At 54.3% G+C, this 20,959-nt stretch overlaps 2 protein-coding genes across 2 annotated transcripts; both read right to left on the bottom strand.

Moving 5' to 3' along the window:
- Nucleotides 1–789: 789 nt before the first annotated feature.
- LOC133758626 (olfactory receptor 13G1-like) lies at nucleotides 790–1,713 on the bottom strand. The gene has a single exon (XM_062189829.1). The coding sequence runs from the start codon at nucleotides 1,711–1,713 to the stop codon at nucleotides 790–792; it is 924 nt and encodes a 307-aa protein (XP_062045813.1).
- A 10,249-nt stretch (nucleotides 1,714–11,962) lies between these two features.
- On the bottom strand, nucleotides 11,963–20,455 carry LOC133758854 (ral guanine nucleotide dissociation stimulator-like). Its single transcript, XM_062189989.1, has 13 exons — nucleotides 20,441–20,455; nucleotides 20,194–20,256; nucleotides 18,714–18,907; nucleotides 17,314–17,507; nucleotides 16,907–17,175; nucleotides 16,046–16,261; nucleotides 15,610–15,713; nucleotides 15,094–15,163; nucleotides 13,759–13,833; nucleotides 13,277–13,351; nucleotides 12,722–12,754; nucleotides 12,248–12,369; nucleotides 11,963–12,026 (listed from the first exon to the last, which is right to left on the bottom strand). The coding sequence occupies exons 1-13, from the start codon at nucleotides 20,453–20,455 to the stop codon at nucleotides 11,963–11,965; spliced, it is 1,494 nt and encodes a 497-aa protein (XP_062045973.1).
- Nucleotides 20,456–20,959: the final 504 nt, after the last annotated feature.

Raw genomic sequence — 20,959 nt, 5'->3', positions numbered from 1 at the left:
AGCATGTCTACTGTCAATATAGATGCTTTTATATTTCTCAATGTTAACAAATATGAGAAACTAAATTGGATGTTTCCACTGGTCACTGTTTTAGTAATGCTTATTGCTATCTAGTTTCAGAAAATGGGCACATTTGAGCAATTCGAAATGTATACCTATGAGGAAGACACAACTGCAGGGTTTGTATTCTAAAGCCCGATTCGCTTGCTATTAGATGACAGCAAAACAACTGCTGCTTCACTGAATTTCACCAGTACTCTTGATAAAATGAAGAAAGGCTCCTAACTGAGACATTTGGTTAAATTGTTTAGTATTGGGACTAGATTTAGTATTGGCACAGCAGGTTGAGCCTCTGCCTGCAATGTCAGCATTCCAAATGAGCACTGGTTCCAGGCCTGGCTGCTCCACTTCCAATTCAGGTCCCTGCTAATGCACCAGGAAAGCAGCAGCAGATGGTCCAAGTGCTTGGGCCCCTGTCATCCATGTGGGAGACTCGGATACAGTTCCAGGCTCTTGGACTTGGCCTGGCCAGCCCACCTCTTGTGACCAATTGGAGAGTGAACCAGCAGAAGGAAGATATCTATCTCTTTCTCTCCCTCCCTGCCCCATAAGTGCATCTTTCAAATAAACAGACAAACAAAAAGATTTATTTATTTTTCCATTTTAGATGGTAGAAAAGACAGGGAAGGAAGACTTTGGGGTGGAGGGAACTGTGGGAAAGTTGGGTGGCTCTGAGCTGTTACAGGACATGACCCTGGAGTACAGAAGTGATGCTGCCCCTTCAAACCACTAATGTGTCAGGAAAGCAAACACCTTTCTAATCCCTGCCTGCATCTCCTTGTTCCGGAAGCTGTACACAATCGGATTCAGCGTGGGTGTCACCACAGTATAGAGTGCGGCCACCATCTTGTCCTTTTCAAATGTGTAGCTGGAAGCAGGGTGGATGTAGGTGTAGATCACCGGGGAGTAGTACAAGGACACCACGATGAGGTGGGACGAACACGTGGAGAAGGCCTTTCTCTTGCCCTCCACTGTGCGGATACGCAGGATGGCGGCAATGATGAAGCCGTAGGAGACGCAGGTGAGGGAGAAGTCCCCGATGGCCAGGACGATGTCAGCAATGTACACCATGACTTCATTGACTCTCACAGGGCTGCAGGACAAAGCCAGCAGTGGGGGTATCTCACAGAAGAAGTGGTCAATGATGTTTGGCCCACAGAATGTCAACCTCAGGATGAGACCCGTGTGTACCCAGGCATTGGTGGTTGCCACAGTCATGACGACACCTAGCAAGGCCACGCAGGTATGGCGGCTCATGGTAGCATTGTAATGGAGTGGGTGGCAGATGGCCATGTAGCGGTCGTAGGCCATGGTGGTGAAGAGGACCATCTCAGCCCCCAGGGACCACGTGAAGAAGAAGAGCTGAGACAGGCAGCCCCCATAGGAGATGGTCTTTGCTGATGTGAGCATGGTGCCCAGCACCTTAGGCATGATGCTCGAGGTACAGATGATGTCCACGACAGCCAGGGCCAGCAGCAGGATGTACATGGGAGTGTGCAGGGTGGAGTTGTGGATGATGACAACCACAATGAGTGTGTTGCCCAGAAAAGCCACAAGGTAGATAGCAAGGAGGACCAGGAAGAGAATTGCTTGGAGGTCAGGCCTTTTGGTGAGGCCCACAATCAGAAACTCAGTTACGGTACTGTGGTTCATCCTGCTTGGTGGTCAGGGGCGGACTGAACAGCGTGAGGGGCTGGGGATGGAAGCGTCTGTGTGCTGGGGTGAGGAGGACCTGCAGTGCAGTGATGTCATCATTGGTTGGGTGCAGTTTTGTTGCATGGATTCCCGGAAGATGGAATTCTGTGTTCTAGGCTGAATGCTCTCCTCTCCAGACAGATCCTGCCCTCGGACACAAGTTCCTGCTTAGATGACTGGAATAAACTGAACAGTGAATGACAATGACATAAAAGAAAAATAAGGATCTTCAAATATTTCAGTATTTTCAATTGGACTTCAACCTGGGCGGTATTGTTTACATTCATATTTGTATATACATATGTGTGTATATGTCTATGATGGAGCTATAATACAAATGATGACACAAATTGGTAACTGATTCATTACATGTGTGTTTAGAATCTTTCTTGATGTGTACATGAGCGGCATTCTGGAACAAGAGAGGATCATGGCTCAATGTAGTGGGATTATTTCAGGGGAAAATGACCAGCACAGTATTTGGAGCCAGTCTGTTAATGGAACTACTGACTAATTTTCTGCAGTAAAAATACTAAACAACATAATCAGATGTATGAATTAGGAGTATTTCTTCATTTTAACAAACATACTGGTGAAGTTCAGTGAGACGACTATTTGTTTTGCTGTCACATAATGGCAAGAAAATGGGACTTCGGAATAAGAATTCTGTGGTTATGTCTTCACCACAGGTGTGCATTAGCCATCCACCTCCACAGGCATCAGCTTTTTCACTTGGAAAGCCTGGGTACAATGATGCAGATTGCAGATAACACACAGGAAGAGCTGGTGTCTCTGGAGGAAGCCCAAGGACACAGGCAGCTAGAACTCTCTGGAGATCAGCCACCAGGGCCCAAGAGGAGTTGGCACGCTAGGCTGTTCCCCAGAATGTCTCTGGTGTTCTGCATGTGCGTTTTGTGCTCTTTTGTTAGACAGATTTGCTCTTTATGCACAGTTATTTCTATGAATTAATGGCTTTCAAGACTTTCATGATCAAATCTAGGAGAAGTGTTCAAAGCAATTGTGAATTCTTCCACAAATTTCTTTTATCAATGATCTTTAACATTTCAGAGATAACATTGTATTTCTGATATCTAAACATACATGTGGAAAACATAATTTTTCATTGTGATTTAACAAAATTAGCCTGATTTACTCCTTCAGGTCCTTTAGCCACAATAAATCATTTGCTAAAATATATAAAATATTGATGAATAATGTTATTTATTTGTGCAACTGTTTGTGGTCAATTCTCCTGAAGCAGTGTATAGTGGTGATTATAGTCCTAAGATATAAACCAAAATTTACCAAAATGCAAAAATTCATGAGGAGAGTAAAGAGTACACTTCTGGTCTCTTTGAGTTAAGGAAAAGGTCAGGACCCCAGGGAATCTAATTCTCCTCAGTGACCCCATGCACTTCCTAGGAGTGGAATTGGCTGGCTTCTGTGTTCACTGCCAGTTCCATGGGTTCTATGTGTGAAGGAGGCAGAACACAGAGAGGTCTCATTCACAGTTCACCTAGAGGAAGGGATATCTTGACCATGACGCTCTTGTTTGGAATATCCACCATTGCCACAGGGTGGAGACACATCATGTTCCTGCCTTAGATGTTCAAACAATGCTCAAAAGTTCTCTTGAGTTCTGTTCTGTAATGACATTAGCCTCTCTTGAATATGAACCTAGACCCCAAAAAACAACACTATTTTGCAAAATAGGGCTTGCCTACATCAGCAGGAGAGTATTTTATCAGGTCTTATAAATCAAAAGCCATTTATTTTTGGATATGTCCCTTTGTGGTGCCTTGTCCACAACAATCAATTTTGCTTCAGTTATATTTAACCTGGCTAAGATTTTTATTAATCAAAATTTGGAGGCAACACAAATAGTAAAATTTAGTTAGAATCAAAGTAAAGACTTAATCTAGAATCTGGCTCTTTCTGTCTAAGGACTTGAATTTTTATTTATTTTTAGTTGACAATAAGTGTATATTTTTATTGGGTACAATGAGATGTTTTGATCTTGTTATACATTGTAGAAAGAATTGATTGAGCTGGTTAACAATCCAGCATTTCACTGAGTTATCTTTTTTGCTGGTGAAGATTTTATACAGCTTTCATTTTAGCAATGTGATGGTACACAGTGCATGCAGTGCAGCACATCACTGATGTGCGCCTCTCCAGCTTAGCTGGAACTTTGCCCCCTCCGGTCAACGTCTCCCCTATAGTTTCTCGTATCCACATTTCTGCTTTCTGTTTCTAAGAGACTGAATTAATAAAAACAGACATATCAACCAGAAAAACAGTAAGAGAAAGCCTAGAAATGAGTCCCCACATTTGCAGTCCATTCAGCTTTGATCAAGGTGTCAAGAAGACTCTGGAAAAATCCAGGCTCTTCAGTGAGTGATGCTGAGGTGTCCACATGAAGAAGAATGAAATTGAACCCTTGCACCAGAGACAGATGGGAAAAAGGCTTACATGCAAGTACAGAAGCAGTAAAGCTGCTAGGAGAAAAATGGGAGAAAGCTCCATGACCTTGGTCAGGACAATGATTTCTTGAACCCAACTCTAAAAATGCAGAGCACAAAAGCAAAATATGCAAAGAGGGTTGCATCGAACTAAGAAGCTGCTGCACAGCAATGGAAAGTCGACAGTGAAGAGACGACTCACAGAAGGAGGGCAATGTCAGGCCACTGTCTACAGGGCACTAGATCCCAAAATGCTTAAGGGCCTCAAACAACGTCACGGCAAAACAAACAAGAGACAGCAGCCTGGTGAGCAAAATGAGTGAAGAAACTGACCAGATACTTCCTGAATCAGAGCTGTGGACAGCCAATAGATGGGTGAGTGAATGCGCCACACCTCTAGCCATCAGGGAAGCACAGATTAAAGCCACAGCGAGATGTGGCCCCAGGCCTATTGGAACGCCTGTCATAAGTATCTGGAGGATGGCTCTGTTGGTGAGAATGTGCAGAAAAGGAGACTTTGTACACTGCTGGAAAACACTATGGAGTTTCCTTGAAAAACCAAAAACAGACTGGCTGTGTGATTTAGCAATCACAGCTCTGGTGTGATTTCTATCCAGAGGAATGAAATCAAAATGTCAAAGAGATCCCTGAACCCCCACGTTCATCTCAGTGTTATTCACAATCTCTAAGATATGGAATCATCCTAAGTGTACAGCAAAAGACAAATGGAGAAGGAAAATGAGGCATGTGTAGACGACAGAGGCCACACTGCCTCAAGCAGTGGATACTGGAGGACTGTTTGCTGTGTGATCTCACTAACATGTGGAGTGTAAAATCGACCTCACAGAGTTGTGAGGTGGTGACTGCAACTTTCACCCATATTCTCGCAGTCTCAGTCTGCTCTTATTGATCAAATGGGGACAGCAGCACCTGTGAGGATTAAATAATGAATGTGAATCATTAGGGACTCCTGGGAAGACGTGCAGATACTGATTGGAGGTAATAACTGTTACTTAGTGGTCCAGATCTTATCCTTTAAAAAATCAACTGCTTAACATTTGGATTTTCATCATCAGGAATTAAGCGACTTTTACATTTAATACAAGAAAACATTTCTCAAATTATATTTGAAAAGATTCAATAAAAGTTATAATAGAATAAGCAGGTTGAGTTCAGATAATAACAGAATTCAATCAATTCTATGGACCATAGGAATGTCTTTATTCAAAACATATTTAAAGGTCACACTTTGTGCTAACCATGTGCTTCTAAACGACTGTAATGAGGTGAATGCATGTTCTCCATTGCCTCAGAGTTGGTGAGAAAGCAAGTGTAAGTCAGCTGAGAAGCTCTGAGTCTGGGGGAGTCACGCCGGGAAAGAGCTTGTGTGGTGTCCCGGAGTGCGCAGTCTTTGCGGTCCTGATGGGCTTGGGGCAGGGGCTCCTGACTCCCAGCTGTGGCCCAGTCCCCACCCCACGGCTCGGTGGCCCTTGCTCAGTCCTCTCTGGGACCCTCACATTTGCCATCTCCACATCTCTTTCCCAGCCTGGGAAGATTTCCTTACTGAGAAAAGCCTGCTTTTAGTCCATGTAGATGCAGTATTGACTTCTGAAGTGACCGTTTTTGAAGAGTGTGAAGGGACAGGGACAAAAGGGGAGACCTAACTTCCAAGAACAATCACTAATGTGCAAATGTGAGAAGCAGGAAGTACAGAATGGACGTGGGCTGTGGCCACTGGTGTCCCTCAGACAGGGATAGCTTCGTGTGTGTCACTGTTACTGTGCATGTAAGGGTGAGAAGACAGGACTGGCTGAGCCCATTGCATGGATGGCTACCTCGTGGGCAGGCTTCTCAGGGAGGAGGCCCTGTGTGGGGCGTCCCAGTGCAAGACCGCAGCCCTCAGGGCAGTGTGCAGGCTGGACTCCTTCTGGAGCACAGGCTGCGTTGATAAGAACTAGCTGCTTCGTAGAACTCTATCGATCTAATTAAGTTTAACATTAGGATCTACTCACAATGGTCAATCACCAGAATAAAGCAAAATATACATTACATGATACATAAAACTAGGTGCAGAAAAACGTGCACAAGTTCATCTTATTAATGTGGCTGGGTACAGGTATTTGCAAAGATATCCTGGGAGGAGTGACTTGTGGCCCTGCAATGCTTCCATCCAACATTTCCTAGTGGTTTATATTAATGCTCTTTTATGTGCTTTTTGTTGTAAAATTTTAACCATGGGAATGGGATGAAGAGTAATCTTTCATGGTCTGGTTAAAAAATAGTTAAATATATCACTTATATCCTGCATGTCCCTGTCGAGCCACAATTTCACAGCAACTATGAAGCTAGTCCAAGCTACTCACATGGGCTCATCATGTTCAAATGGTGGCTTGCACTGAATCATTGGAGACCCCGAAAGTACACAGCGACTCCAGTTCCTTGTCTGTCCATGGACCTCCTTCATGTGGCTTAAGTATGGTCCCTTCAGAGCTCACATCCACCACGAGCTTGGCCCTGACTCAGCACTGAGCCCAGGAACGGCTTCTGGAACACAATTGCTGAGTTGCATGAAAATGCATCTCAGAGGAACAATTACAACTCTTGCCCGGATTGCTAATTACGATGTGGAGAGACCTGGCCTTTGGGGCATTGCCTGGTCTCCATGCAGACCAAAAGGTATCCCCAGGTAACCCAGGCATGGAGCAGGAAGCCTGAGCAATGAGGGACTCTGGAAAAGCTACAGCAAGCACAGGAATGAATGGGTGGACATTGTGAAAGCAGTGGTGATGGCCTGGGGACTCCCTCTGCCAGGAGAAGTTGAGAGAGGATGGGCTGCAGGAACAGAGTTCCTAGAAGAGGGTTGCAGAGTGGACGCCCCCTTAGCCTCTGAGCTGGGGGTGGGGGTGGGGAACGGGGTCTACAAATGAACTGTAGCAGGCGTTTTGGTTTTCAGTGGTGAATGTAACACCTGGCCCTTCAGCCAAATCTCTTTCTGAGTTTTTAAAATCTGTTCTGTTTATAGTTTTTTTTTTAATTTTAATATAAAGGGAACAGATGTCATGTATTTCATATCTACAATTTTAAGAACATGATAATGATATTTCCCATCCTCCTTCCTTCACTCCCATTTTTCCTTCTTCTTCCTTTCCTTTTAATTTTTGCAATGGCATACTTTGAATTTACTTTCTAATCACAAGCTTAACTCCAACCAAATGAAGAATTCAACAAGTAGTAGCTAGGAAAACCACTGTTCCTCAGGAGTGTAGACAAGGCTATAAACAATAATCAGATCTCAAAATGTCAATTTATCCACATACATTACATCATCATCATCACATAAATTCTCTCTCCGTTTGTTTATCTCTGAGAAAAGGTGACTCTTAGATGGTTTTTGCAGGTTTATTTGGCTGCCAGGCGTGATCTGAATGCTTACTCATTATTTGTAAGAAACACGGTATTCCTCAGTATTTCAGACTGTCAGCAAGGGAGCAAGAGAAAGGCAGGAGTGACATGAAGGCAGAGCTGCTATCTGCAGCCAGGAAGCCCAAGTGAAGAGTGGGCGATCATGGGGCAGCCCGGTCCTGTGCGTGGGGCCTGGGTGGGCTGGGGGGCAGTGGCTCCTTTCCTGTTGCGTTCAGTTGTGGCTGGTCCTTGTGTGTGTGGCTGTTTGCCTCAGTGGGACCTGGTGGGACTGGCATCCTGAGGGGTGGAGGCGGGAAAGCTGCAGGCGTCTGCGGTCACCACGTGGCCCCTTCAGTTCCCTTTGTCCGTGTTTTCTGTCCCTGAGCGTTGCCTGGCTGCACCAGCACCCACCCGCGAATGTCCCCTCCTTCCGTGTGCTTCTCTATTGCTGCAGGTGCTTTGTGGCCTCCCTGGCTCTGTGCCTTGCTGTTTGTGTCTGTTGTGCTGTGGGCTGAGGGCTGTGTCTCGTCCCCACCACCTGAGTGACATCTCTCCAGAGTGCAGTGTTAGGAGAGCTCTTTTGTTGCTGTAGATTCAGTGATAATTCTTCCCTTCAACTTCTGGTTTTATGCATTTGTGTCTTTTTTCCCATCAAAAGGTAAAAGATTTGCCTATTTTGTTGATTGTTAAAGAAATCACACTTTTAGCTTCATTGCTTTTCTGTAGTTTTCTTATCCTCTATTCAGTTTGTGTCCACTCAAATCTTTTTTACGACATAGGTTCTATGAATGTTAACTTTACTTTGCTTTTCTCTCCCTGTTTCTTTAAGGTGTAATGTTGGAGTGTTAACTTGAGATACTTAGTTTTTTCATTTATTTATTTTATTTGATAGGCAGAGACAGACAGAGAGAGAGAGAGAGAAACAGCCAGAAAGATCTCCCATCTGATGGTTAATTTCCCAAATATCTGCAACAGCTGGAGCTGGACTAGGCCAAATTTCTCCACAGTCTCCCATGTGGGTGGCAGAGACCCAATCTCTTGAGCAATCACCCATGCCTCCAGGACTCCCATTAGCAGGAAACTGGACAAGCCAAGCACTCGGACATGGAGTGTGGCATCCTGGCAGCGGCTCACCTATTGTGCCAGGACCTGGCCTATTCTTTTTAAAACACAGTTGCTTATAGCTACACATTTCCTTTTGAGTGCTGCTCCTTTGCACCCGTGGTCTCTGGACTGTCATGACTCAATTTTACTCATTTCAAGGTATCTTTCTAATATTCATTGTGAGTTTTTTTTTTTATCCATCCCTCTTTTAAGAGCATGTTGTTTAACATTTCCAAAAATAGCAAGAAAACCTCAGCAGAGACACAGCAAGGAAATGCGGCTTCCGGCACTGTCTTGGTTCCAGTGCTCGGGGCACTGCTCTGCCTGGGCTGTGGGCCTCAGTTGTCCTCTGGAAGGGGGCCTGCCCCAGCACCTGGCTCCAGAAGCTGCTCAGCCTCTGCTTTGGTTCTTCTTGTGTGCCTCACATTCAGAGCAGTTGAAGAAGTGAGGTCCTGAGAAGAGGGGTTGAATCGTAACATTAAAAGGTGCACCAAAGGCTTTGAATGCATCAGCATTTCAAAAGTTCACTGAGTGCTTTTCTCCAAAATTGCTAGAACCCTAAGAAATATTCCAGTAACTTTCGGGATGAACAGCAGATCCACACATTTGAAGTAGAGGAAAGGAGATGGTGAAAGAGGAGTGAGGCTTTGCTCCTGGGGGAACACGTGCAGAAGTGGCACTCAGGAATGCACAGCAGGCGCGTTCTGACCTCCTTGAAACTGTCCACGCCCACCACCACTTTGGGGGGCTTCCGGTCCATCTAGGGGGACATCCACCTCAGCTGAAGGCCGTGGTTCTCACATCCAGCCCTGAGCTGTGTGCTGCTGGGGCTCCTGTGTGCAGCAGGTGCCAGCTGACAGACCACCTGTGGGAGTGGCTTTTGAGCTGGGTGCTGTGGAGAGGCTGGAAGGGTCTGGGCTGTGTCCTAGAAAAAGCTGTGTTGCTGTGAATTCACGGGCAAGGGCTCGGGGCCAGGGGAGCGCCGTCCTCGGGGGCCAACCTCAGGTCCTGTGCGGTGAGAACAGGTTGTTGGTGGACACCTGGGTGGGCGAGGCCTGGTCACACGGGGGAGGGGTTGCGCGGGTTTGCCCCGATCCGAGCCCTGTGGAAGGCAGACCTTGTGGGTGATGGACGTGAGACAAGGGGAACGATTTGTGATGGAGTTGTTACTCAGAAGGGAAGCAGAGCCTGAAGACCCGGGACATTCTCAGGCTGTCTGTGTTAAGGAGAATGAGAGTGGCAGCTCAGGAGACAGCTGGAAAGGTGTGGCCCTGTGAGCATGCATTAGAAAGGCAGAGAGAGAGAGAGAGAGAGAGAGAGAGAGAGAGAGAGAGGCTGACTCCATCAGCTGGTTTACTCCACACTTGGCCCCAAGTCCCCACGCTGTGCCTCCCGGGGCAGCTTCAGTGCAAGAGTCCCTGACTGGTGGAGTCGCTGTCCTGGACCCAGCCTGGGACACTCAGGGACGTCCCAGCTGGGACACTGAGTGGCGTGGGGGCAAGGCCACCCAAAGCCACAGAGCCTTGGAGGCCCAGATGCAGGCCCAGAGAGGGCTGCTGTCCCGCCTGCAGGGTGGGACTTGTCTGGGACCTGTCCCTCCTGTCCCTCATCTCTCCCTTTTGGAATGTGCCTGATCCCACTCCCGGAAGGAGCAGTCGTCTCCACAGTCACACCTGCAGCCACACCTGACACAGGTGCCACCTGCACCAGACGGGGGCTGTCGGGATGCAAGGACCGTGCTAGCCTGCCAGGAGGACGTGGGCCTGGGCTGCCGGGGCTGGAGCGCCAGGGTGGGGACGTCTGTGCCCAGGTTTCATGAATGAAACCCTGACCCCCGTGTGAGGTCCCAGGAGGCGAGACCAGAACCTTCCGGCCCAGGAGGTCCCTGAGCCGAGAAGCAGGCCCTCACCAGACAGTGCCCGGCTGGCCGTGGCCCTGGTTCCATGTCTGTCCACGGTGTGCTGTCAGCCCCTGACCCAGGCCTGGCCTCTGGTTTCAGAGCCGGGCTTCTCCCTTCAAGGACATGATCCTGTGCTTCTCTGAAGAGGACTGGTCCCTCCTGGACCCCGGCCAGACTGGCTTCTATGGAGAGTTCATCATTGGGGAGGACTGCGGAGTCTCCGTGACCCCTAGTAAGACCCGGCTCCGGGATGGCGGCCTGGGGTCCCTGCCAGGGTCTCCCTCCCGAGTGAGACTGTGCACCCAGATTGGGGGCTGGGATTCCTGCCAGGAGCTCCCCCCATAACAGCAGGAGACTGGAGGTGTATTCAGGTCTGTGCCTGGTGGCCCAAAGCAAATGAGGCCTGGCCCCTGCCTGCCATTTTGACACCTGTGGCTCAGGCTTCCCAGGCTGTCTGTCACCAGAGGCCCAGCATCACTGTCTGCTTCTGGCTTCACACCTGCCAGCCCTGAAGGCCCTGGCCCTGCCCCTAGGGGTTCCTGCCCACCACACCTCCCCCTCCACTTGGCTTCTTGGTCTCTGCGCCTGGCTGTGCTGGCCACCTTGGGAGCCACCTAGTGGGGTGCCTTGCCCTCCCCTGGAACAGACGACCCAGCCGCTGGGACCGGAAGAAGCCACGCGTGTGCCCTGTGTGTGGGGAGCTGTTCAGTGAAGGCGAGGATCTGGATGGCCTCCTGGAGGCCCATGAGGCCCAGAAGGCACAGCACCAGCCTGTCTATTATTTATTGGGAAGGCAAACAGAGAGAGGAAACCTTCCATCTGCTGGATCACCTCCCATATGCCCACCACAGCCAGGCCAGGCCAGGCTCTACCCAACATCCTAAACACAGGGCAGAAAGTGCAAGAGGAGCGAGGCAGGATTTTTACACCAGGCACCAAATGATCTGCCAGCTCCTCTTAGGAGAAGAACCTCAGGGAACCTCACCCAGCGAGGTGCAGCTCCAGGAGCCGCAACTAGGAGGGGCCCATGCCCGCGGCGCATTTGCACGGGTGGAACACCGCTCACAACCTCAGTTACGGGGAAGCAATGACGAGGAAGCATGAAACTCATGGTGCAACATATTTATATTAACTTTAATAAAACTCTAATAGGGAGCTACTAACAGTGACTATAGTTCAATGGGGGAAAGGAGAAAACATAAGAGGGGCAATTAAACTGACACAACGCAGGCCTCAGCTTCACAGCAGGGAGGCCACTGTCCCAGGCACCAGGCTCACAATGAGCTCAGATCTGCCCCTGAGGTCCCAGCACTCGGTCACGAGGGCATCACGATGGTGTTCATGGCCTTGAGGCTGCTGCGGTCCTCTTGGCAGAGGGCTCCAGCTGGCGGGACAGGGCGTAGCTAACAGAGAGAGCACAGCCATGAGTCCACCAAGAGCCTCAGCTCAGGCCTCCCTCCCAGGGCCTGTCCAGGAGCTGCAGTCCTAGGGGCCAGCAGTGCCCACGGGACAGGGCCTGCTGCCACCAGGGGACCTGGACGGTGCTCCCCCAGCCGCACAGCAGGGAGAGCCCTCCCCACCCCTAAGCCCCCTGGGCTTCACCCAATTCCTGCCCATCACTCACCTCTCCTTCTCAGTGAGATACTCCACGGACCGGAACCACACGCCAAACTCCTCATCACGCTTAAAATAATAATTGCTCGCTGCCACCTGCAGCAGTTGGATTTCTTGCAGGACTTTAATTTCCTGGGGACGGAGGGACACACAGGACACTGTCAGGGCCTGGGCTGGGAACGCAGTGGGGACCTGGTAGGGGAGGGGCGGCGGGGTTCTGGGTGTTTCCTCTTAAGAGGCCTCCTCCACTCCAGCCAATGCAGGCCCCACCCTGGCCTCTGATGGGGGTGCCAACAGCCCCTCCCAGGGGCTTCTCCTTGATTCCAGTCCTCTACACGCACCCACCCTAGGGATGGGTCTCACCCTCATGTGCACTCAGCCCTCCTAATAGAGCAAAGCTCAGGGGTCATGCATGGGGGTCCCGACCGGGACCACCTGTGACCCCCAGTGCCCTCCTGCCCTGAGTGAGGCCACAGCTGCTCACCTTCTTCAGTTTCTCGAAGCTGATGTCAGCCTGCTGGAAGGCAGACAGAGTCCATCAGAACCGCCCCCAGCCAGGCCCAGCCCCGACCCTCCCCTTCATGAGGCCGTCAAGGGGATGCGGGTGGGAAAGGACAAGGATCTGGGTGAGCTCTGGAGAGGGGACCTGGCAGCTGAGGCTCAGGCACCTGCTGTTCTCACCCTGCCTGGTGACAGGAGGGAAACAGAGGCTGGGATGGGCCAGGGTGCTTGGCCATGTCAGTGCTTCCTGAGCTTGCTGGGCCCAATTTCTCTCCTGCGCATGGAGCCTACCTGAGGGGGATGCCAAGGAGGCTCAGCCAAGACCTTGTGTAGCTTTGTCCCTCCAGGAAAGGGAGGAGCACCCAGCTAGAGGCCCCAACACTCACAGGGCAGAGGCAGTGAAGCCCCAGCCCCAGGGACGGCTGTGAGGTTCAGGAGAAGGGGTGGCAGCGCTGAAGGCTAAGAACGCACTCCAGGCTCTCCCCCCCGCCAAGCCTCAGGGACCCGGGCCCACCCCACCTGCCCCAGGATCACTCACATGCACAGAGTCCCCCATCACAGTGTCCAACATCACCAGGTATTTCAGGTAAGTGCCAAGAAAGGGGACGACTCCCTGTGCCACAGGGGGTGGTGATGAGCACCTGCTCTCAGGTGCCACCCAAGCCCTGCCCCAGAGACCCCTCCACCCCAGCTCCTGGACCCTGGCTCATGTCTCCCCCCGGGAGCCCTCCAGGACCTTGGCAGCCTCCCCCATTCTCCATCCTCCCAGCTACTCCCAGGACAGCAGGCACCCCTAGGACTCCTGCTGGGATGTCCACGGGCACACAGGCCATGTGGCCCCTAGTGCCACCTCAGCCCCAAGTCCACTGAGACCCCAGCTGCCCCAGGCCCTGGCTCTGGTCTCTCCGGTGGAGGGTCTCTCCAGTGTGGAGACTGCAGGGAGGGCTGGAGGTGTTAGCCCTACTCCTGTGGCTCAGGCCCCGGTGAGACGGAGGAGTCCCCTCGCCCGGGCACACGCACCTTCTGTTGTTTCCGCAGCCTCATCTGGGCTCTCTGTGGATTGTTCTCCCGGGCAGCAAGCTTGAAGGCCCCCTTCTGCCAGGATCAAGGTCAGGTCATAGGGCCTGTCCTTCTGACCCTGCCCACACCTGGGCCCTCTGATGGGGCCCTGCATGTCTGAGCCCCTCCCCCAAGTGCACTCTGTCTGGTTGCTGTGGCTCCACCCTCACTGGGGGCACCTTGAGCAAGGGGCCTCCCTGGGTCTGCTCCTTGGCTACTGAGGGTGCTGGGTGCTCCCCCCCCCCCCCCGCTGTCCTGATTCAGCATCCTACGCCTGCACTCCTCCTCCTCCTCACTGTCCCCTGGGAGGAAGGCCAGGCCCTGCACCACACATCACCCTTCTTGGTGCCTCACCGGCCCCCGTGAGCCCTGCACAACAGGTTCATCAGCCCCATCCTCTACTTGAGAAATCAGAGGCCATGGGCAGTGACCAGCCCAGGGCCACACAGGAGAGCCTGCCCTGCCCCCAGCTGACCCGCACCCCACTGCTTCACCCCAACTCCAGCTGCACCCCTGGCCAGGAGTCCATCAGGGCTCTCTGTGTCCTGGTCCCTGGCCAGGCACAGCCATGGAGGGAGAGGGCCAGGTGGTCTCAGGAGGCCTGGCTGACAGGTGCTGGCCACCCAGCCCCACTGGGTGCTCCCCCCACCCCCAGCAGGGCTGAGGATGAACCACAGCTTCTGCTGCACATCTCCCCTGCCACTCAGGGAGTGGCCCCCGGGGATCATCTCTGAGAGACAGGCAGGGCCTGCACAGGCTCTGGGTGGCGACACTTTGCTTCCTCCCTTAGGTTGAAGGCGTTGAGATGTGGTCAGGACAGAGCCACCGGGCATGTGTGAGGAGGCCCCAGGAGCTTCTCCTCACCCACCTGGAGATGATGTCATTGTACTGGGCAGGGTGAGAATCCCAGTACCTCAGGCGATGGGCAGTGGGTCAGGGCAGGACAGGCATCACAGCCACAGGTGCATCTGTTTCTCATGTGCCCACTGCACCTGATGCTCGGCAACCATGAACCACAGGCCCTGGGACACCCGTGTTCAGTTCCCCCCTCCCCAGTGCAGGCAGCCTTCCCCATGCATGTCCTGGGCAGGCAGATCCCAGGCAGGGCCTGGCTTCCTGAGGAACCGAGGTCACCCGGTGCAAGGAGGGAAGCCCTTCCTGCCACTCTGCCACACAGCCCGGGTGGGGTCAGGGGCACAGAGCCTGTCCTGCCGGCCAACACCACCCCTGCCCCAGGCCCTCACCCCACCAATCACCCTACCCCCAAACACATGCCCCACCTCCCAGCCCCCCTACCTTGGTGAGCCGATCCCTGCTCAAGCCATTGTCCTTCTCACACAGGCGCTCAAATTTTTTGCAGCTTTTCCTGTGGAGATGGGAAACCAGGAGGAGCTACTTGGTGTGATGGGAGGGTGGTGAGTGCAGCCCCCTTTGCTGGAGAGCAAGGAGGATGCACATGGCCCAGGTGAGTTTCCACTGAGTTCCCTAAGCCCTGGGGCCCAGGGGACAGGGGGGAGCTCAAGTGGTTCTCCTGGGCCCCTCCCCTCCACGGAGCAGCACCGTTCTGCCTCAAGTTCACCTGCACAGGGAGCTCCGGTGCTGCCCAGGAGCACTATTCAAGAACTGGTGCCTGACAGCCAAGCAAATAGCATCCTGAGGCAAACATGAGGCAGAAGGTCTAGGGGTCTCGAAGGTGACGTTCCCCATGCCTCCCCTTAGAGTCCACGTCTGGCCCCTCCCAGATCATGGGGTTAGTGCTGAGTCCTAGGGTCCCAGGTACACCCTGGTACTCCTGTGGGAGAAGGCACCCACCTGGAGACTTCTCCCCACGTCTCTTGCAGGCGACAAATCGGGGAGGTCTGTAGAGCAGTGAGGATGGCATGGGCCGAGGAAACGTTCCTGAGGCTCTGGCACTCCTGGAGAGCAGAGCGGATGAGGGAGAAGTCACCTGGATCCCCTGGGCTGACGTCCCCCTCCTGCATCAGATGCCCACGGAGCCACAGGAATGCACGAGGGAACCATGGCCACCCTCACAGGGAGAGGAATGGGTTCAACCCACACGGAGTTTCAGGTGGGAGGTGAGCATGCACTCCTGGGGGAAGAGAGTCAGGTCAGGCCCCTCCCTGCCAGGAAGGGCCCAGGGTCTGTGCAGGGTCTTCAGCCACAGGTTGTACTCCCAAGGGCTGATAAAGCAAAATGGCCATTCCCAGAGTGCAGTGAGCGAGGGCCCTGGCCGCCCGCAGCTGACCTTGGCCACCTTGATCCAGTGCTCCACCACACGGGCCCTGTCCGTGGCCTTCCTGCTGGGGTCCCCCAAGCATGTGGTGACTACACAATTTGTCACGCAGTTGAACTGCTGGACGGTGGCATGGACAGTGGAGGCCAGGTGTTCCTTGCCTCTCTTGTTGCTCTTGGTCCAGACGGAGCCCAGGCAGTGGAAGGGCACGACCTTCTGGAACAGCTCCTGGGGAGGAGAGTGTCCCATGGGCACAGCCATCCCCACTCAGAGTGCACCGTGCCCACACTCCCAGGATGCTGTGCATGGGGCTCACAGCAGTGGGAGCAGCAGCCCACTGAGGGTGCCCCGAGCCCCATGGCCCAGAGCCCATTCTTGGAGAGAAGACACAGAGGTGTTTTCTCCCGGGTGTCCTGGCCAACTCCCCATCCCTCAGCCCATCGCCATCAGCCCTGTGCTCCTTGTCCCATCCCAGCGCAACTCCCTGTGGCAGCTACAACAAGGGGCTCTGTTTGTGTGTCTGCTCTGGGACCCCGTACAACTCTGAAGCCTAATCAGTGCTGAGACAGGTAAGGCATTCTGGGCAGACTGGCATGGATGGGGGGGCCTGGCTGCACCTCAGTGAGTGCCCTCCACCACCACCGGGCCACACCGTGCCCAGCTTTCTGTCTGCCGCTCTGTACACCTGGCATGAGTGTGCCCCATCTCTGCTGTCCACAGGGGACAGGTGGGTTAGGACATGAGAAACGAGCCCGGGTCCCTCTGGGGCTGAGACATGGAGCCTGTGCTGACTCTGGCCAGGGCTTGTGTGGGACGGCAGGTGCCACAGGGACGCCATGGTCCTGGCCCTGCCCAGCAGAGCCGGCTGCTCACCGCATCCAGAAGCGTGAGCTGTTCTGCCATCATCCTGGGGGAGAAGGAGGTGATGTCAACCATCTCCGCCCCAGGCAGCTTCTCTGCAGTCCCAGCCCATCCAGAGGAGGCCTGTGGAGCTGGCCCTGGTGCTGACTGTGCGCATGGGGGCAGGCCCCGTGGGGAAGCTGGCCCTGGCTCTGGAGCAGGTCCTGGCTGAGCCAGCGGTGCTGCAGCTGGCTCGAGAGCCAGTGCGCGGAAGGGTGGTGGCCCTGCACGCAGAGCAGGAGCTGGAAGAAGAGAAAGGGTCACCAACGTGAATCACCTTCCAGTGGCCTCTGCAAACCCCGAGGGGTCGCACTGCCTGGAAGGGGCTTCCTGCCGCAAACACCACCCCTGAGAGACCTGCAGACTGCGCTGCCCCTCACCGTCTGCTTTGGCTTCAGGGTGCTGGGCGTGTCCGGGCAGGGCATACAGAAAGTACACCTGGGTCCCCAGGTCTCCTCCAGGCAGGCTGACAGGCTTGCAGCCCACCTTCATCTTCAGCAGTGGAAGGCTGGTGTGGCCATGGAGCTCTGCCTCGTACAGGTCTCTGCAGCGTCCCAGGAAGGAAGCCATGTTGCTGGGGACGCAAGCGAGGGCAGCGGGGTCAGAGGCTGGTCTTGGCCACCACACTCACTGCCAGGGGCCCCTCTGTGGCTCTGGGGCCCTGGGCATGCCTCAGTCTGTCCAGAGCATGACCCACCCCCAAGCCCTCCTGGGCTGACCCGGCCGTGGCAGACCTGGTCAACAGGGCTGGTGCACACCTGTGGTGACAGCCTCCCAGTGACCTTCTTTCCTGAGGGGAGGGCCCCTGGTGCTCAGCACAGAGGCTCCACGCAGACTTAGGAGCAGGTTTCTCAGGATCTCTGCAGGTCTGGGCCTCCTGGGGCAGGGGCAGGCAGTGTGTGTGGAACTGGGAAGCACCTGTCCTGGGCATGGACCCCTGGGTGCTCTGCGCCCCAGCCTCCCCTCTCCTTTGCAGGTCAGGACCCCATTCCCAGCTCAATTCTCCTTTCCTTTGCGGGGAGTCCCCGGGCCTCAGTGCTCTCAGAGGAGTCACAGGAAGTGGGAGATCCACACCCTGTCTGTCCCTCCCTAGCCACAGCTCACATTTCGCTCCCACAGTTTGCAGGGACAAAAGGCCTCTGACTGGACCCACAGTCCGTGACGTCCTAGTGGGGCCTGGGCTGACATCCTGGCAAGACCATGGGAGGACGATCCTCTCCCCTCTGACCCTGTGGACAGGACCCGGGCAGGCGTTCAGCTGGGAGAGTCTGGTCCTCCCAGGTCAAGAGGCCCCGGGAATGCTGTCTGCTTTGCTCGCTGAGCTGTGACACGTGTCTGCAAGGTGACTGCCCAGAGGGCTTAACATTCACGTGCTGTGGGGATGAACCCCACACGGACCCTTGCCAGAGAGCTGAGGGGCCTGGGCCCCACACCCAGTGCCCGGGCCCTGCTCTGTCTGTATCAGGGACTGGGGCTGGGAGGCCTCCTTTACAGATGGGAAGGCAGGGCTGCTCTCTGTGGGGTTTTCCAAACCTCGAGGGCCGTGGGCTATTGAGTCCCGAGGGTGCAGAGATCAGAAGAAGAGGGATGAGTGCAGCACCAGCAGCCCTGGCCACAGAGCAGGCACCAGGCCCCTGCCATGTCTGCAGTCACATGGTTCCTGTACAAGCCCTGAGGCTCACGCCCACACCACCCCCCTTCTCAGAGGAGCACGCCTGCACAGAGAGCCATGGCTAGGGGGCGGCAGAGGCCCCTGTGCCTGGAGGGCACAGACGCTCACCTGTGGAATATCTGGTCCAGGAAATACGGAACAGTGCTGAAGTCGCCATATGAGCACAGCAGAGCGGACAGGTAAGTGATGGTTCTTCTTGGGGAGGCCGGGACCAGGGACTCCTCCAGCTTCGCCCTGGTGCCTGGCTGCAGGCTCCGCAGGGGGCAGACCTCTGCCAGGTGCAGTGTGGACACCCCTCCAAACTAGGGAGGACCAGCAGGGACAGGAGTCAGAGGCGGCTCCAGGGACCCCCGACCACGGGAGTCTGGGCTGGGAGAAGACCCCCTCACAGAGGGCATCCGGCTGCACCAGGTGACCCCTCACATCCCTGGGGGGTTGGGCATGAAAGGCCCAGAGTGACTTTGTTGGCCACATAGAGAGCAGTGTGGGAGAGTGGGGAGAGCAGAGTATCCCCCGAGGGAGGCCAGCAGCAGCAGTGCAGAGATGGCAGCTGGCGGTGTCCCGGCCATAGCCCTTCTGCACAGTGATCTGACTGTGGCTGCTCCAGGGGGACACCTCAGCCCCTCTCCCAGAAAGTGCTGTCTGGGCCTCTGTCTCAGTAGGGCATTAGCTCCTGTGAGAGTGACAGTGATGCTCTGACACCTGGGTCCCTGAGTGTGGCTGCATGTGCACATGTGCTCCTGAGGAGGTGATGGACGTTGGGCCAGGCCATGGTGTGGGCCCCAGCTCTGCCGTGCTGATAAGGAGAGGGGACAAGGACACAGAGAAGCACAGGAGAACACGAGAACTTGGGAACAGAGATGCACATGTACAAGCAGGAGACAGGGACATCCAGCCCCCAGCACTGTGTGCATACTCCTGTGAGGGCCGCCCTCGTGTGGGGCCCTGGGCTGTGACTGCCCAGCAGACCAGGCTTCCAGGGGCACTCTCTGAGGCCATAACCTGCAGCAGGGCAGCCAGGGACAAGCACTGGAATCCTAGCTGAGCCGCAGGACAAATGTCCTTTCTCATGGGACAGGATGAAGACGGGTGGGGGCTCCAGGGCTGAGACCCACACTGCTGACACGTGCATGGAGTAGTCTCTCTCTCTCTCCAGTGTAAGCCTTAGCCCTGTGTGTGGGGTTTGGGTTCTCCATCGTGGGTTGTGGGGAGTCTGGACACACAGCGGAGCTGACCCCTGCCCGGGATTCCCAGGCTGGATGGGAAAACAGTGCTGTCCCACACGCGGATGCTCTTGACTTCGTATCCAGGGAAGCAGTAGTAACCTGTCCCTTGAACATCCCACCAGGACCCGACATGGGGTTGCCATAACCCAGCTGTCAGTGAGCAACAGATGGGTGAGATTTCTTAGGAACGAGACTGGGGTCAGTCACTCGGTTGGGAAATACCAGGACAGGGCCCAGAGGTGCCTATATCCAGGCTCTGGTCCCCGGCCCAGCCTGGTCATCCTGAGTCCCCGCCTGTGTATCTCCCTAGGCCCCTCCCTCAGCCCAGCCCAGCACTGTCCACGGCTGTTAGCCTGACGCACCTGTCCATTGCCTGAGAAGATGAGTTCCTCATGGGAATCATTGCTGATCTCCAGCGTGGAGCCCTGCAAACAGAGTGCCCGGAGCCAGGCCAGAAGGCGTCAGTGTCCCACAGGAGACACCCCTGTGAGTATTTCCACTCCCCAGGTCACATACGTAGGGACATCTGGGTATACCCCCAGCCAGGAGGACTCCAGGTGACACAGGAGAGCTAACCCCTGAGTAGACAAAATGGCCCCCAACACCCACTTTCCCATCCGCCATCCCTGGAATGGGTACGGACGACACCACAGCCCTCCTCCAACGCCTGAATCCTGGTGCTGTGCAGGAAGGGCCCCTTCTTTTGTCCCCTTAATGGAGATGGGAGGACAGCCCAAGCAGGGTCCCCAGAGACTCCGGGCCTGGACGGGACTTCCCAGGGCTGCTAAACCCTGTTACCTGTGGCTGCCTCCTCCCCCGTAGCCACAGGCGTCCATGGTGAGAGCTCAGCCAGCGTGTTACACGCTGGAAGAGACCTTCATTCTGGGCTTTGGCTTGGCCAGAGCCTCGCCTTGAAGGGCAGCAGCAAGGGAACATAGTTCTCCCTGCAACTTTTCCGATCAAGTGAGCTGGCAATGGCTACCACTACAATGTGGGTGCCTGGTTACCAGAGTTCCATGTTCTGTTGTGGCCCGTCACCAAGGAAGTGAGGTCACTTCCTCCAGGTCCAGGACATGGACCCTTCCAGCAGGAAGAGCTCCCAAGGCCCTCTGGGCTGCTGACTGTTCC

Source organism: Lepus europaeus, chromosome 4 (assembly GCF_033115175.1).
Source record: "Lepus europaeus isolate LE1 chromosome 4, mLepTim1.pri, whole genome shotgun sequence".
Lineage (NCBI taxonomy): Eukaryota > Metazoa > Chordata > Mammalia > Lagomorpha > Leporidae > Lepus > Lepus europaeus.
Note: the sequence above shows the minus strand (reverse complement) of the source record. Positions and strands in the feature narration are given on the sequence as shown.

Excerpts from the sequence above, each read along its gene's own strand:
- LOC133758626 (XM_062189829.1), bottom strand. The coding sequence starts at position 1,713 with ATGAACCACAGTACCGTAACTGAGTTTCTGATTGTGGGCCTCACCAAA.
- LOC133758854 (XM_062189989.1), bottom strand. Across the intron at positions 17,508-18,713 it reads CTGGACCAGATATTCCACAG|CAACATGGCTTCCTTCCTGG; the intron begins GTGAGCGTCTGT and ends TTGCGTCCCCAG. Across the intron at positions 12,027-12,247 it reads TATCTCACTGAGAAGGAGAG|CTACGCCCTGTCCCGCCAGC; the intron begins GTGAGTGATGGG and ends TCTCTCTGTTAG.